Source organism: Sprattus sprattus, assembly GCF_963457725.1.
Source record: "Sprattus sprattus genome assembly, chromosome: 3".
Classification (NCBI taxonomy): Eukaryota; Metazoa; Chordata; class Actinopteri; order Clupeiformes; family Clupeidae; genus Sprattus; species Sprattus sprattus.
In genome coordinates this window covers 40,710,298-40,728,443 of record NC_137922.1, presented here as the reverse complement: position 1 = coordinate 40,728,443, position 18,146 = coordinate 40,710,298, and the positions used below count along the sequence as shown (strand labels likewise).

The window sequence follows — 18,146 nt, the reverse complement described above, 5'->3', positions numbered from 1 at the left end:
CCAGCCTTGACCGCTGAGAGATTTGAAGCCAGGAACTTCAGCCTTCTAATGTATCATCACACTACAAACTAATGAGACTTACAAGCACACGCTAAACATTTCTAGCTGGTATTTTCTGTATTTAAATGTATTTTTAAAAATCAGTGTACAAATGCACAATGTACAAAACTCCCATATGTAGAAAATGCTCCGGCCTGTTCTCAGATACAAGCATGTGTGCTTGTGTGGTTTGGCTGGCACATTTTGTCCAGTGTGCATATGGCTTGGCACTAGAATGTGGAGGAGATACACTAATTACAATCTCAACAGGGAACAGGGGTGGCATGTGACATCCCATTGAGTCAAAATATGTGTTACAACCTGGAACGACTTAAGAGGCACTGTCTGACAAATTATCTAACAAATTTGAATATTTTTTATTCTAGTTATAAATGTAAGGCCTATGATTTATATAATGAATGTGTGGGAGAGAAAGACAAGGGAGAGGGGTCCCGTATCCCCACCCTATCCTTTCGCCAGCGCGAACACAACAGCTTGATATGTCTTCAAAAACCAGCTTGCACGGTCAAATCTCTTTGATCAATAGGCTGAACAATCCCTCTCAAATAACCAAGTAGTCAACTCCCTTCCGCCAATCACTGAAATTGAATATAGCCAAAGTGCAGTCCGACTTGGAACACAGGCGTTTTTATGGTCAATTCAGGGCAAACACAGATAAAGTTTATAGTACTTCTTGTGCGGAGATGTTAATTTACATTCGTCAAAACGATGAGGATGAGGCTTAGACGGATCCAATGAGAATATGCTTTGTAGCCTATGTATCCTAAAATGTCCGCCACAACCAAGCCAATTGAAAATGTCACTGAGAGAACATCGCCTTAAAATAAAACAGAAAAACTGTTGAAGTGAAACTTGAAGTGACATGTTAAACATGTACGCACTTTACTTGAAATATTTTAGAATATGACCAAACTACAAAACGTTTCGCAGTAACTAATAACATTGGTTATGCTTGTTTTTAACCTTCGTTGAGGCTGTTTTTGTTTATTTTCTCCAGACATACCGTGACAATAAAATGAAACATGCGTGGCAATCATTCTTTGCCAAAGTGAGGGCCTAGAAGGTACAAGAATCACAAAATGTTTCATGTCCTAGACTGTCTGTTGTTAATTCACGACCGGGGAAAAACAACCCTTGACATTCATGCCAGGGCACGTTTTTATGAATGGAAGTTTTCCCCCAACTTTCAACGTCCTTTTTGTGAATGAAAAACAACTGGAAAACCTAGTAGGAAACCCTCTTGGGGTCTCAAACTCTGATTGGTCTGTTAGTTTAAAGCTCCACCCATGGTTGCTAGGCTTTAAGATGTCCTCTGATTTGATTGGTTGAAAGACGAAGCTGAGGATTCATTCATAAGTCAGGTCATTCATTTGGACAAAAAAAAAGAAATCTGAAACCCTGAAAAAGGAAATCCACCAATCACAAATCCCCTTGACCCAACGAGCATTCGACAGCAAGGAAAGCAAGTCTCACCAAAAACAACACTCATGGCTTCAAGGAGGATTCACAGCCCTTAAAGCATTCCTGTTTGCAGTGAAAATACTGTGTTGAAAACAAATACACCATGGTTTTAAGTCACATCCAATGGTCTTATCCATGGACTCGAAAGTTGTCAGAGCATGCTTTAGTATTGTAAAACGAATTTGAAAGTTTTACAAATATTTTTTAACAAAATGGCACACAGGTCCCACCAAAGTTTCGCGTGTTTGTGGAAAGATATAGTAGCCTAAAGCACCCATAAGCTTTACAGAACAGCTCAAAACAGGAAATTGAGGTTGCATTTATCTTTCGTTTCATTTCACTTGATAATGCTTATAGTAGGTTAATAACACTATGAGGACTGTTGTCAACATTCACTGACACTGTGTAGACTTAAACTGTGAAAAACGATGCAAAGTGAATGTACTAGGGAAGCAGAGAACAAGCTGTCTGTAGTTATCTACATTCTAAACGGTGAGTGACGACGTTGTGCTTTAGGCTATATGGTCGTTCGCCATTGATTTCCTTCTCTGCGTTTTTTTGTGAATGGTAGAATGGAGCTCATTATGTATGCAGCTTTCTCCCCGCTCCATTCACAACTACCGCTGCCCCTGTCCTGTTCCCTCTCCCTCTCTCTCTCTTTGCAGGCTGCGCGGATCTCATTCAACACAGCCTAAATGACCACAAACGGTTAACGGATGGATTATAAAATGGACGGATATTTGGACCAGCAAGTGCCTTACACTTTAGCTAATGTACGTATGGATCAGTACACACGTATTTTCACGGTTTGCAATGCCTTCCTCTCCGACGTATATGCTTTGCTGCGCCTCGGTTTCTGCTGCATGTGAAATGTTTGGAGCAATCGCCTTAACGGTGAAAACAGTTTTAAGTTTAGTTTAATGCTACATAGCCTTATGCCTGTCTCAGCGAACCACTTTCGGATGATTTTAAAGTACGTAAATAAACTGTTACACGTGACAAAAGTTAGTGTGATCACTGGCGTAGGTTAAGTGTTGGATCTGAGTGTTTATAGACTGTGTTGCTGCTCAGTCTTAGAGTATTTTGAAAGCAAACTCTGTCCTCACAACCTGTATGCATACTAACATGTTTTCATTGCCTAGTTTATGTGTAGCTAATTATCAAATGTAATGGAGAAGACAACCCTAATGCACATTTGCAATATATTTATTCTCGATCTTGTCAAAACATGTTGTCAATATTTGAGTATCGTTGACAATGTTAAGAGTGCCAGTATGATTATTTTTGACAACATTAGTTTACATTATAGCTTAAATTTGGGTCTGTGTTAATGCAATTATTGATCTATTTAAGTATAATTTTCAGCATAATTTAAGTGTTACCGTTAATGCGTTATTTTAAAACAAAATATTTTCCAATTTGCCATCTTTTTTTAGCTAATCGTTTTCTCTCACCCAATGTTTTTTCAGAAGACGCAAGGAAATGGGCCCCTAAATAGACTGTTGATGGCTGCGAAAAGGAAATACATGGACACCGAATTACCCCCTCAGGAATCAGAAGGTAAACTATCAAACGCGTGGAGATTGTCTCTTAAAGTCTGTGGCTTTTGAAGACAGATGAAGACTGTCATTTTTCTACTTCAACCTCAAAAGCCACAAACGACTTTACAAGGACTTACATGCAGACTTCTGCATGTGTGTTACATGACTTATAGTTCGACTTGTTTGTTACATCTTAAACTGAGGACAGTACTCTTAGAGGTCTTGTGTCATTCATCCGTCTCTTTTTCTCTTTCAGACCTCTTTCAGGATTTAAGCCAACTTCAGGAGACGTGGCTCACAGAAGGTAAGACCAATTTGCCTTGTGTATATCTCTCGCTGTATGTTTTGTCCCTCTAGCGGTTGCAACAAAAGGTCAAGTGAATCAACCGTACGTCCATACAAAACAGAACGCATGTTAATTAATTGAACCTCCGGAAGGTCCGCTTTTTAATATTATTTCAAGGAGCTCAACGTGTCCTGTTATTGCTGCTCGTTATTGAACTTGCTGAACAATTTGTGGTACTGCAGTATAATCATGAGCATGGAATTTATTTGCCGTCTCAATTTGTTATCTAATACGATGTTTACAACACAAGAGCCTGGTTCATATTTCCATTGCATTGACAATGACATTGGCCTTAAATACCTCACGCACTGCCATTTACATTAATAACTTTGCATTTGTGCCAGATGCAAAACAGGCATTTGGTCATTAATGTGACAAATTAATCTAAGTTTCATTGTATAGAACTAGGTTGCATGGTGTATCTTGTTTCGGCCATGTTGGCATAGGTGTCTCCAGCCAACACACACACACACACACACACACACACACACACACAGAGACAGCCTGAAGAGACTGGTACTCTGGAGGGGAGGTGGTGAAATGAGGCTCGGCAGAAACAATGCTCCGTATTTGGAGCTGAGAGCACACAAGTGTTACAAGCCTACTAGAACTAGCTGCCTGACCTATGTATGGTGATATAGGAACAAAGTGAAGCCTATAGGTTCTTCCTAATTTCCTAACTTTTAGGAGTGGAGCCGTAAAATCTTGGTTTTGGTTAACTGTTTTTGACTGTTGACGTTCTTTTCTCAATATAATCCCTTATGTTTTGCTCTGAGATAAAGTTTGAATTTAGTTTGACAGTTGAATAGGACAGATGATAAAGCACATACACAGGATTTATGGGTGTTAAGCAGATGCGGTACTGGGGTTCTGTTAACCCCCTTGGTCCTCGAGTTCCTCAAGTGTCTTTGACAAAGGACTTCAAAGGGGATACGGGATGCAGTAGCAAGGCAGTTCAAGGTCATTCTTGAAGTGTTGAAGTGGAGCCATAATTGGCATCAGACATAATGGATGCAGAGGAATTCAACAATTTGCCTTCCTGGAAAACTGGCGTCACAGTTGCCTCACGGGCAAACAACGTGATACTCCACTGCAGACAGTCAGACGGCCCAAGATACAACGTAAAACTCACCACTGCCACAAGTGCTGTAGGTTAATTACATGGTGACAACCACTGCTGAAGGCGAAGGCCATCCTTTCACAGTTTGTTCCCTTTGACATCGTCATGTTTGCCTCTGGAGAGTGTGTGACTACCAGTGGGCCTTTCTCCCTGGAAGTAAACACAGGTTTATGGGGCCATTCTCTAAAGTATAGACTTATCACCCATTATCATGCAGTGTGGACCTGTGAATTTCACACATCAGCCCAAAGGCGACGCGAGACAATGGCCATAAAATGGCAACAGTAGGGGAAGCTCACAGTACTTGATTACCTTTATAGGCTTGTGTGTGTGAAATCTTCAGGGAAGGAATCCTATGAGGCAATAGCACATTGTGAGAATTATAAATAGAGTGAGATACAGATTTATATGTAGTGTGTGTTTGTGTGTGCGTGGCGGGTGGTTGTAGGACCTATCAAAGAAGAAAAGCATTAGTTGTGCCCTAGATGAATGCAGTCCTTTGTTCTGCTTAGTTTTTGTTAAGGGTATATAATCAAGTGATGGATGGTAGAGTGATTCACCATATTGTAAAAAAAAAAAAAAAAAAATGCTCGAGGCATCATAGAGTTTGAAGGAAAGGAAGAGAGGATGAGACAACAGGAAAGTCTCAATTGAAGGAGCTTGTTCAGTCTTGTCATTAGTTTTTACTTTTAAGACTGGGACCTTTTGGCTCCGCCCAGGATCTATTTGACTTTAAAAAAAGGAAAAGTGCTCATTGAGTTTTCCTCAGAGAAAAGGGAAACATGTCTCCACGCACTCACAGACGCACTTCCAGTCTTGTGCTGACTTGCATTTCAAAGCCCCTGACAAGACGTTCCTGAAAGCTAACTGACTCCTCACACACACACACTCACACACTCACACACACACACACGCCTGTGTTCCAGTTAGCCCAAGAGACTTGTAGGCTAGAGGCACTGAGTCTCAGACTATCCTTAATGTTTTTTTTCTTCGTCTACTTCTATTTTTTTTCTAAGGCACATTGCATGTGTTCCATTTCAGACATGTTGAAACTGGTCTGAATGATTTAGTGTTTGATCTGCAGGACCAAACACACTGGCCTGTGCTCTGTCCCATAAAAAAACGGCCTTATCCTATTCCTCGGGGCAGAGGAGAGGAAAACTTAAATGGAGGTAATAGAATTACTGTATAGCAAATGGGGACAGAACAGCATGTAAGAAAATCAGTGTGATTTATCTGACCGTGCTCAGAGAGCGAGAGAGAGAAAAGAAAAGAAAAAAACACAGGAAACGGAAGGATGGTTTTAAAAGAAGTGGATTTGAGAGTCTCTTATTTCCTCTCTCCTGGTACTGTGCGTCATGTAAGGTCTGGTGCCTAAGGAAAGCGTAGAGGACGAAAAAAAAGTCTGCTAGGGTGCAAACACTGGGCTAGGCCCTGCCTCTTAAACTGGATCCGCTGATGTCATTGGCACTGGCATTCACGCGGTCTGTGTGTTGGGCCACTTGCATTGCATTGTGGGAGGAAAGTCCGGGAGTAGACTTGAGTCAGAGTGAAGGACATAAAAAATAATAATAATAATAATAATAAAACTGCCCTCTCGGAGGTACAATCACGCTGCACAAACAAGTGGAGATTATGGGTCATTCTGCCTCTACGCATTCATTTCCTTAACTTCCTCATGAGTGCATCCCCTGTGAAACCTCAGCCAATTATTTTAATTAATCAGATTTTTAGAACATATAGTCAACAATCTAAGTTATTGTGGCTAGTTTTTCTCAGGTTTTTTATTGCAGCTTTTGTTTGTGGTTGACTTAGCACTTGTGAAATCCAGTGATTGTAAGTGGTAGTCACTGATTTTAACATAGGAGGGTTTGATTTTTCTATATGGCATGTCCTCGCTCCTCTATCATGCAACCGGGTTACCATGCCAACGGGTTGGCTTGCTGTCGGCGGGCTGCTAAGCCCAGTCCCACCTGGCCATAAGCCCAACGGGTGAACACTGGGCACTAGTGTGCTCCAATCCCAGTGGGTCAAGATGGCCTCACCCCCCCCCTTCTATTCCCAAGGTTGGCACACCAGTGCAGAGGGAGGCACAACTGATCTCGCAGCCCCCATGGAAATGGCAAGTGGAGAAAGACAACACCATGTGTCAAAGTTGCACCTGCAACCAGCACTTGGGTGGGTTTGCATAACGACTACTGAATGCCTTGGTTGTGGTTCTATACAGTTGGTTGTGGCTCAGTTCATTGTAAATGGTTCTTGTTTGAAAGGGGACTTTGTCGACGGGTGGATATGGAACTCCTCGGGTAAAGGAGACATGACTAGTGCTGATTTCAGTAGCAGTTTGAAATGGTTGGTTCTCCGGTTCCTGCTGAGATTAGCTGGCTCAACATCGGGTTTAGGGACACAAAAGGGAGGAGTGCACATTTTGTGTGTGTTGGAGTCGTCTCCTTTGGATGGCTCTTATTTTAGGCGTTTTTTTCCCCCCTCCATCTTGGTTGCTACCAACATTCCAAAGCAAGCACAATAATATGAGGTCCCTTCTGGAATGACTTTGGGATGGGCAACCGTTTTAAAAGGTCACAGTGAGTTCACAGCCTGTTATTAACATTGTGAGTCAGTCCTTTCAGTGACAAGTTATTATGTTGTGTTTACACAGTCCGAGTCAGGCAGCATTGTTGACTGAGTACACTCCATTCAATACTCACAAGCAAAGCAGCCTAGCAATAGAACTCACTAACCCTCCACATAAGTGCTAGATGCTGTGTGTAGCATTCATGCATGTATCCAGAGGGCTTTGTAGGCCAGGGCGAGTGGATTTGTTTCAGTGAGAGAGTGTCTGAGTGTGCTTGATGTTGACTTCACCCTATGTGGCCCTTGAAACAACTGAGACAGTAATCATTTTGAGGTTCACCAGAGAACTGATCGGAGTCCAACTTCTCTCCCTCAAATTTGGAAGGAAGAGGACAAAAAGTGCTGGATAATTGCCCCTGGGAATGGCATATGCAAAACACTGCTATATCAAGTTCTCAATCAATCAACAACATCCACATGTTTAGCTGTGTTGCTGTAAAAAATAACTTGAGAGCGCAGTCATATTAAATTAGGTGCCGCACCATAGCACTGGCAAAGCCGTAGCACTCACTTACCAGGCTGTCAGGGCTCTACTTCATAAAAGACAGACCTGAGAAGCTCACATCACATGATTGAAGTTCAAAAGGGGAAAAAAAGAAAACTCATCCTGGAATCCTCCTTGCCCTCAACCTCCACCCACACCCACACACACAGACACAGACACACACACACACACACACACACACACACACACACACACACACACACACACACACACACACACACACACACACACACACACACACACACACACACACACCTCCTTCTGGCTCCTCTGCTGTCTGTCTTTCTCGCTCCTTCACTCGCCAACCACTTCTGGCCTGACCTTAAGCAGCGGCTCATCAAAAGGCCTCTGGGCAGGTGATGAATTCCAGAACACCTCGGCGAACAGCGCACATCAAGGCAGGCCCTGGATGGGCTGTGGGGTGCTCCAAGAACAGGATGAGAGAGAGACAGAGGGAGGGAGAGAGAGAGAGAGGAAAGAGGTAGAGATAGTGATAGAGAGAGAGGGAGAGAGACATGCCATGCACTCCAGTTGAATGTCTTCATTCTAGTTGGCCTTCATCTTGTTTAGTTAACATTTATTCATTGATTTACAAAAAAATCATGCAACGCAGCTCTAAAATTTGAACCAGGATACATTCACAGTTTATCTAAACCCTGAGTGTGTGTGCCGTGATTGCAGATGTGTTGCAACCCACGTTTTAAGTCCATCCTTGGCTGAAAGTCAGTGTATGGCGAAAGGGAGGAGGAGAAGCTCCTTTGGCCGCCATATTGATCTGCCATGGGTTGGTTCAATACACATAGTGTGCAACTGACATTCACTCACATAAAGCCCAGTCTAAAGGCTTTAAATCACAAAGAGCAGTGGTCAGGATGCCACTAACACAGCCATCAGTTATCCCAAGCAGGGATACATTCACTAAGACTGATTGCCAGCTTTTGTTGCAGCAGGGCGAGGTTTTTTTGTCAGTGGTGTCTTTGGACTTGGACCCCCTGTGATGCACCTTGGGGCTGGGGGGATGGTGTGTGTGTGTGTGTGTGTGTGTGTGTGTGTGTGTGTGTGTGTGAAGACGAACGGCATGAATAGGAGTCTAGCTTAGCATCGGCGCTTACCTTCATGGGATCCAGCAACAATGAAATTCCCAATTCACACTTACATAGTCACACACACACACACACACACTTGCGTGCACACACACCACTCTGTGATATTGATCCGCTCCTCGTGGAAAAGTGCTGGCACATAGAAAAAGAGGAGGTGAAGGTCGCCGGGCCCCGGCCGAGGCAGTAACTCAGATTTCAGCGGCTGGGGGCCGGGAGGCGTGCAGGGCCATTAGAGCTTCAGGAAAGATCAAAATGACAAACTCATTCAGAGGCCCGCTCCCCGGCCTGATCATCAAACAGTAGTTACAGGAATATTCACGGCTCATAGGAGACACATAACGGGCCGCTCGCTGGTCCAGTGCCCACTGTGATGGACGGCCAGGGGATCGGTGCCGAGGCGTGGAAGAATGAAACATTTCAGAGGCCGCTTTCTGAAAGGCAGAAACTACTGCTGGGGACGGAGTGTCTTTATACTGAAATATCTCACTGGGGTGAAATGGGTGACACTTGCCTTGGAGCCTAGGACGGACATTAATAATAATTATCTGTAAATACTACTGTAAAATAAATGTGGGCAATTGGCAAAAAATTAAGTCACAAAGATTTTGGACACATGTTTTCCCAGTGCAAATGCCCATGCCCACAATGTCCATGTAATTGTGACATAGATCAAATCTACACCAAAACTGAATCAAAGGAGTTTAATGTGTGCATTTTACTTCATGTTCTTTGTCTCACCACTTGCCCTCTTCTTTTTTGACTGCAGCTCAAGTTCCTGACAGTGATGAGCAGTTTGTCCCTGACTTCCACTCAGAAAACTGTAAGTACAGTCTGGATCTGTTCATTAATAATGTTGCCATGCATGCATGTTTGTGATTGGGATAGACAGAGAGATGAAAAGGGTCGATGGATGATGAGAGACAGAGAGAGAGAGAGAGGGGGGGAGAGAGAGAGAGAGAGAGAGAGAGAGACCAAGGAACAGCTCCTGGTGCGGGCGCAGTTGCCTTGCTCCTATAGCATGGGACTGTAGCCTCTTCCATGACCCAGAAGTCTCTGACGTGGTTACATTTGGCTGCCTGTGTTCTACCTGACAGGTCCATTTGCATGCGCTTGAAAGAGTGAATGGGCCGACTCAGGAAACCAGTAAAAGATCATTCAGGCGGCCGATACAAAGATTGCCTTTTGTGCCCATCAGAGGTGTAAATGGACAAGCAAATTCCACTGGCCCACAAGCCCAAGGCTGCCTTTTCAACGGCGGTGTTCCTTTTTTATGTTGTTGTGTCTTCACACAAAGGTGTCTAAGGCTTTGTGGTGGTATAAGTGGCTGGGTGTGTGTGTGTGTGTGTGTGTGTATAAGTGTATGTTTGCATGTTTCCCCTAGATTCTTTGTCATCCCTTTAACAGATCCATAGGTTGGGCCTGAACTATGTCTGTGAAATGAAATACACACAAAAAGCACAATACCTGTTGGGAAAAACATGTGGGACACAGTGACGAGGTTAGGGAGTTCACAAGATGAGTCACCTCATGTTATTTTCGAGTGTGCCAGAGACTGCAACCTGAAATTGAGCAGCCTCAATTAAATGGGCCGCACAGACGCTACCACAATTCTTAAAATGTCAATGTAAGCTTCCACCACCATAGCAACATCTCTTCCTCAGTGTGTGTGTGTGAGTAAGACCGAGTTTGAGTGAGAGAGTGTGTGAGTGAATGATTGTGTTGGTTTCTGTGTGTGTGTGTTGTCTATTTGTGTGTGAGTGTGTGTGTGTGTGTGTAAACAGCACAGTGTTTAACCCTATCACTGCACTGACAGATGCGCCCACTAACATATTGTTCCTGTCTGCCGCCCGACAATACGTGAGAGGAAGTGGGGCTGAACTCGGGGGCACGCAAAGGTCATGTCTACTTAACCCCAGCGGGGCGCAGCCAATCGCTAATCACATCACCGGGCCTTAGCAGTCACAAAGCCACTAGGCATTCAGCTTGACAGACCCTTCACATTAGTGAAGTGCAGCGGAGCTTTGATTGACAGCCACACCGATCCTTTACCCAAGCACTGACCAGAGGTGATATTTGTTGTACCAGGTCAATTTCGCCACCCGTGGAGCTGAAGAAAACTTCAACCGTGTGTGTCTGTGTGTGTGTGCTGTGATGTGTCTGTGGTTTAAAATGTCCGTGAAGTTAGGCCTCTTGAGGGAAATTTAAAGTGAGGCATTTCTGTCCCCGTGAACTCTTACCTCTCTTAGCCTCGTGACCCCCCTGAGGAGGTGAGTCAGACCCAATCAGCCCTCTGAATGGTGCCAGCCAGCAGGATACCTCACAACAACAGTCCTCAGTCTCGTCTGTTGCCTGCAAACAATATCTGAGTGGCACAGAAACAAAGAGGGAATGAGAAAGCGACAGGGAGAGAGAGAGGGGGGGGGGATATGCGTGATATCGCATGAAATGCCGCCGCGTTGTCTATCGAGCCAGTTGCCCGTTGGGGACATGAGGCGGAGTGGAGCATGGGCCTTTTGGTAGAGCAGGCAGGAATGTTGGATGGGGAAAGAGGGTGGGGGGAGGGGGAGCTTGGGGTTTTAGCGAGTGGTTGTGCAACACCTGCACATCTGGCAAATCTATCCTCGCCGAGGTTCGGCTCGTCCCTCCTCTCCTCAATAACAGCTAACAAGCCCAGCCCGGCCACATGATTAAACAACAGCACAAAAAAAGAGTAGAAAGGGGAAAAAGGGGAGGATGACCTTTCCTTTCCTCCGTGTCTTAGGCAGGTGGAGATTACCTATACTGGATAGTATGGACATTCTGTACTGTACTAATGAGCTGAGCAAGAGCAGGCTGACCAGTTCATATCCCTTATGGCAAAAAAAAGATTTGTTTCATGATGTGTACCATTCTGTTGATTGCAACATATTCACACACACATTTCCCATTGTCATTTGCATGCTCAGATCTTGACATAAGACATGATAATAATGATAGTTAATTTAGGACACTTCATTGTGTGCTCTTTTAGAAAACCACTGTGAAATATTTGTGTATTACTAAGACAACGCATGTCCTAGTGGACTAATGGATGTTTTTGTCGAGCGGACACAAACTATTTTGCTGTGCGATTTGTGGTGGTGGTGGCGGGGGAGGGGGCACCTGAGGGTTTTTTCTTGTGGGGTTTGGGGGGGGGGGGGGGAGGAGGTCAGGGGTTAGATTGTCCTTTGGGGCTTTCGTCTCCGTGGGGACAGAGCCTCAGCAGAGGGCTCTTTGTCTTGCGTCTGTCAGCTGCGCCGCTCTGTCGGTTAAAATAACGCATGTGTGCTTTGTCACCTTCCTCCGACCTAAGTTCAGAGCGCTTATTAGACGCTTATCTTATGAATGGGGAATTAATAAAAAGTGTAAATTCAGGAGAGAAAGGTGTGACGCACCTTATTTCCGTTTAAGACTGATACATGTGTTTCTCATGACACGTCTAGGTGTATATCTACTGTATATTTTGGACTGATAGGAGATAGGGAAGTGGGAAAAAAAGAAAGGTGGAGAAAAAAAACAACAATGGGCTTGCTTGTGAGCATTTCTCAAAGCAAGAGCTTTACTCTCAGTCTCTCATTCATGAAAATGTCTTACAGTCAGGCAGGCTCCACCCTCATTCCTGCTTTTTTCTGAATGGAGCTTCGGAGCCCTCCCCCTTCCTGTCTCTCCACAAAACTAAGCTGAATTTAAAAACTCCACTAGCCCCCCTCCTCCCTCCTCTCTCTCTCTCTCTCTCACTCTCTCTCTCCTTCCCTCTCTCTCTCTCCCAGTCTCACTCTCCTCTCTCTCTCTCTCTCTCTCTCTATGCCTCTCTCTCTTTTTCTCTTTCTTCTTCGTTGAGTGTTCCAAGATGTGAGCTAATCCAGCAACTGCAGTGTTGTGTGGGCTGATTGTTTGGTTTTGTGCCTTGTAGTAATTATATAGGAAGTTGTTGCTCTAAATCCAGTTCCAGCTCATGAGAAGAGCAAAAAAAAAGACTTACGAGTGTAAAGAGCCGGCAGGAATAAAAAACAAAAGGAAAGAAAGAGAGATGGTGAGATACGCAGACAGAGAAAGAGAAACAGAAAAAAGAAACCAACAGATTAACTCAGCCTGGCACAAAACTCTCCCTGTAGGGAAACTGTCTTCTGTTTTTGGCACAGAGCGCCTTTGCATAAATGTGCCGTCTGGGTGTAGTTGTCGTGTTATCCAGCTGTTTGTTTGGTGAGCTGTCTGTGGACCGTTTGATGGACTTATCACCAAGCTCTTCCATTTCATCAACCCACCCCACCTCCCCTCTGTCCCAAAGCAAAATATGTAGTTTGAGTACTCTCAACTTTCCAAAATACAGCTGCTATGCAACAAGTCTGCAAAAACATCCAGCCGACTGCCAGAAACACATGGATACCATTCGTCCTATCCTGTGGAAGGGGCCGTCCCTCCCAAGGAACTTTTTTTCTACCGAGAACTGACCCGTTCATACGCGCGCACACACACACTCACACACGTATGCACACACACGCACACACACACACACACACACACACACACACACACACACACACACACACACACACACACACACACACACACACACACACACACACACACACACACACACACACACACACACACACACACACACACACACACACACACACGTACACACGTACACACAGACGTTTTTATGAATGGGCTGGTTGTGAGGCACTGGCTGAGGCAGCACATTGAGCGCAAACGGAATCTCCATTCATGAATCGGAGAGGGTGAGCATGAAGGCTCAGCACTGCGGAACAGTCCCCCTCCCCCCCACCCACTTCCCCTTTCAGCAATAGGTTTCGTAAACAAAGCAAGCAAGGTAGCTAAATTTGACATCCTTCAGAAGTCTACTTCTACTTTATTCTGTGCACTTCTCCTTTGGAGGACTACTTTTCCTTCTAACCCTAATGAACTTCAGAGAATTCAGGGAAGCTTACTTTGTTTTTGCCTTCCAAGAAGTGTCCCCTGTGTGCACTGTTTTTTTTTGGGGATACTTTTGTACCACTGAGTTGCCACTGAACAAAAAACACTCTAAACCAGCTACCCCACACAACAATCACCCATCGGGAAGCTTTTGTAAAACCAGGGGGAAGCAGTGTCCACTCCTGTGCTGTGCTGTGTGTGTGTGTGTGTGTGTGTGTGTGTGTGTGTGTGTGTGTGTGTGTGTGTGTGTGTGTGTGTGTGTGTGTGTGTGTGTGTGTGTGTGTGTGTGTGTGTGTGTGTGTGTGTGTGTGTGTGTGTGTGTGTGTGTGTGCGTGCGTGCGCACTGGAAGCTGGATGTGGCCTCAGTCAGCTCTCGTCCAGCCAGGCGGAGAGGTATGGCCACTGGAGCGGTGGACGAGCACAGTGAATGGACAGCAGTGTGTGTTTTACTGCATCGCTGGGGCATGGGGGAGAGAGGAAGAGAGAAGGAGGGGAGGGGAGGGGGATTTGGACGGCGAGGGGGGAAGGGAAGGGAAGGGAGGGTTTAAATACGTACCAGCCCAGAACATCGTCTGCTCGCTGCGTCCTCTCTGAGGAAAGCTATTTTTCCCTCTCTCTTCATTTCTGTTGCTTCCCCCCCTCCTCCTCCCGCACCTCCTCCTCTCTCCCTCTCCTTCCCTCCTTAGGGCTCCCGCTGAAAGAGAGGGAAGTGTTGGGGGAAGGACGACTAATGACAACAAGTCAGCCCATGTGTTGGGCAATACTCAAAGTCCAGAAGGGCGATATCCTCAGCAGTGAAAAGAACTCGTTGTAACAAACAGCCATTGCGTCGTCCATATCATAGAGCTGTCATTGTCTTTCAGACACAGAGATGATAACTGTGTTTATTCTGGGAGTCTTTGGCTTGCCTAATGGGTCCGGTAACTGGCTGGACCACGCTACGCTAGGCTGTGTTTGCCCCCTCAACCCCGAACATCTGTTTTGTCCATTTGTGCCGTTGGTTCTGCTGACACAGGGCTCTCCGCTGTGGCCCGACGGGCCTGAGCGGTGGAGGCTCGTCTCCATCGCCAGTTTGGGGGTGGGGTGGGAAAGGTGGTGGTGGTGGTGGTGACGGGGGAAGGGTGGGGGTGGGGGTAGGGTCTGTGCGAGAAATGAAAGGTTAAGTGTTTCTGTACTCTCACACCCATTCTAATTAAGATCTCCGATGAGATCCCTCAGCTGAGTGAGTGACTGAGTGAGTGAGTAAGCATGACCAACGGAGAGAGAGATAGAGGGAAAGAGACGGAGAGAGAGAGAGAGGGAGGGAGTGAGGTGGGGGAGAAAATGGCAGGCGGCAGGCCTGTTAGAAATGTATTTCTCGCTGGCTTGACGGAAACTCGATGGGCACGTGTTATCTCCCTCCTGAGATGAGCGAGAGTGCTCCCCTCCTCCTCTTCCCCCTCAGCTCCTCTCCCTCCCTCCCCATCTCACCCCTGGATGGGTATCAGTACAGTGGGAGCTCATTATATAATTTCAGTAACGGCCAGCAAAATCAATACGTGCATTAAACATTAAGAGGGGACAGCTATATTGGGGGCTGAGGGATGCGAGGTGGGGAGATTAATTATCCACATCCTCTTCACAGAATCTCTCTTTCTCTCCCTCTTCCTCCACACACTCTCTCCCTTTCTTTCTCTCTCTCCTTCCCTTTCTATACCTCCCCCTGCATCTTTCCCTCTCTCACACCCTTTTTCTTTGTCATAGACACCACTCACCACACACACACGCACACTTTAACAAAAGATATTGTAGTCATCCCTGCCTCTTATTGTGTTGCTTGCTATTACATCATTACAGAGAGCTAGTTCAGTTGTTATCCAGTGTCACTTTACAACAGGGTGTGGATGGTCAGACGGTGTGTATTCTGTGTGAACTGGCTCCTTGTAAGATCCTGCCAGAACAGCTGGTAGGGGTCAAACCAAACCAAAAGCAGAAGTCACTTCTCCAGAAAGAGGAAGCGAGAGTTCTGTGATGACCTGCTTCTCATCACATGCCCTCGGTTTCAATCACCCTCCTCTCAGCACGCGAAGCCCACACTTATTAACACGCTGCCACAGCCTAACCATGCTGAATCTGCACGAGTGAGAGAGAGAGAGCACTGAGCTGCATGCTGTCTGACAGATAATTTCCTGTCAATGCATCAATTGTTTTTTTTCCCTGTCAGATCCCGTTCGGCTTGTTTGTCAACATTGTTCTCAAAAGTCTTGAAAGAGGAATCTCCGAGGCCGCCCTCAGGCCACTCTTTAATTAGATCAAAACGGCCCGGGGAGCTCACTGGCCTGCTGGGCAGCTTTGAACCGGGCAGATAGCCTGGCAGAGGCCCCATTTTGGCTTAGAGAGAGCTGCGCCGGTTTCTCTGGCTGGCCCCTTCTCATTCTGATTGTGCAATGACCTGAACGCCACATGTCCAGCACATGTGTCCGTCTCCGTGTCCGTGCGTGGCAGAAGCGGCCAGGGCTGTTTCTCTGAGGGGCTGCTGAGAAGCCATTTCCTTTCTCTGCGTGTCTCTCCCTTTTCCACTGACCACTTTTCTTATTAAAGCTTATGTTACACACTCACTCACTCACTCAAACTTGCTCTGTGTGTGTGTGTGTGTGTGTGTGTGTGTATCTTTCTCTCTCTTTCACACACACACACACACACACACACACACACACACACACACACACACACACACACTGCAATTTGAAATAGTTTCCCATTTTTCATTTATAACAATACAGACTTTATTAATAAGAAAAACGTTAAAAGTTTACTTTTAAAATAAAAAATCGCTTCCATTAGAAGGAGACCATTAGCAAAAAGCAGTACACTTCTCAAAGAATATGATAAAAAGTCTTACTTTATCGGTTACTGTAAAAAAGAAGGATCTCTCCTGACAGGCAGAAAGGCATGGCAGCTTTTAGGAGTGGTGGGGGGTTTTAAATGGCATACCAAAAATCAATAGCCTCCTTTTTAACCTTTAAAGCCATTGTGACATAATTGGCATCCTTGTTGTTCTCATTGATTTGTCACTACTGGAATCAATTGGCCAATGGAGAGAGCCAGGTGTGCAGCCCACACACACACTTTCTTTCTTTCTCTCTCCCTCTCTCTCGCTCTCACACACACACACACACACACTGTCTCTCTCTCTCTCTCACACACACACACACACAGACACACACCCTTTCTCTCTCTCTTTCTCTCACACACACACACAGACACACACACATTTCCTGTCTCATCGGCCCATGTAAATTGCCTGTTTCTTACATACAGCATGCACACTGATTATGGTTGTTCGGGCCGAAACCTCAGTCCATCACATCAGAACAGGTGGATTATGTGGTTTCATTTGTTTACTTAACCCAAAGTAGTGTTTACGCACTCACTCTCACGACCTGACTAGAATGATCAGGTGTTCCCTTGCGTGGTGCTCCCGTTCTCTTGGGATGTGTTTATGGTCATGTTATATTATTTTACAAACCCACCTGAATGATTACATACATTCGCGCGCGATATTCAGGACTTGGCTGTGAGCGAGGGCCGTGGCAGGTTCCAGGGTTCCAGGAAACGAGCGCAACATATAAACACGGCCGCAGTGTAAAACTATCCAGATCCTCAGCGCTTCTCAAGTTTGACTCTAGAGGTGAACTATGGAGAGGCACAACCACATAATGTGCAGATAGCTGGATGTATTGAGTTTTAATACTGTCCAGGGAGAACAGTGCCAGGTTTCTGGAAGCAAACAGAAAAAAATCTATGGTCCTTGTATATATAGATTACATAAATTAGTTAAATGACATGATTGTGTTGGTCCTTGTTTATATACATTACATAACTGAGTTAAATGACATGATTTTTTCCCCCCAAATATATGTATTTATAATTATATACCAGATGGTGAATGAGCTTGTTTTGTCTTGTATGTGCGAACAATCATGTAGACATTTTGGTTTCCAAAATAGGGCCACCACTATTTCCATCTGTTACAGCTGGTGAGTGGTGTGTGTGTGTGTGTGTGTGTGTGTGTGTGTGTGTGCCAGGGGTCCCAGGATTTGTTTGTGGCGGGATCTGCCTTGAATGGCCGTCCATAATGATCCTCCACTTCCTAAAGCACTCAACCATGACCGTCACCTTTCACCCTGGCCCATCCTTTCCTCTCAAGCACGCTATTTACATATGTAAAGTCCCACCACAAGCACCACCTCCCACCCTGGGCCCAGCCTGCCCTGTCCTGCCCTGCCTCAACAGACCCTCCCTGAGTGGGGGATGCTCCCCCGATCAATAGCTCTCACACACACACACAAACACACACAAGGGCTTTTTATACAGCCTGTTCAAGGCGCCAAAATTGCACCTTTAGTCCAACTCCCTGTCCGAAAGTATGAAGGGG

General features: G+C 45.4%; 1 protein-coding gene across 1 annotated transcript in view; it reads left to right on the top strand.

Moving 5' to 3' along the window:
* The first annotated feature begins 2,178 nt into the window (after nt 1-2,178).
* Nucleotides 2,179-18,146, top strand: part of etv4 (ETS variant transcription factor 4) — a 31,664-nt gene continuing 15,696 nt past the window's right edge. Inside the window, exons 1-4 of the mRNA XM_080835179.1 lie at nt 2,179-2,294; nt 2,991-3,081; nt 3,319-3,366; nt 9,537-9,590. Of these exons, the coding sequence (XP_080691305.1) occupies nt 2,238-2,294; nt 2,991-3,081; nt 3,319-3,366; nt 9,537-9,590 (250 nt within the window). The 5' untranslated portion in view covers nt 2,179-2,237. The remainder of the gene's footprint in view (nt 2,295-2,990; nt 3,082-3,318; nt 3,367-9,536; nt 9,591-18,146) is intronic.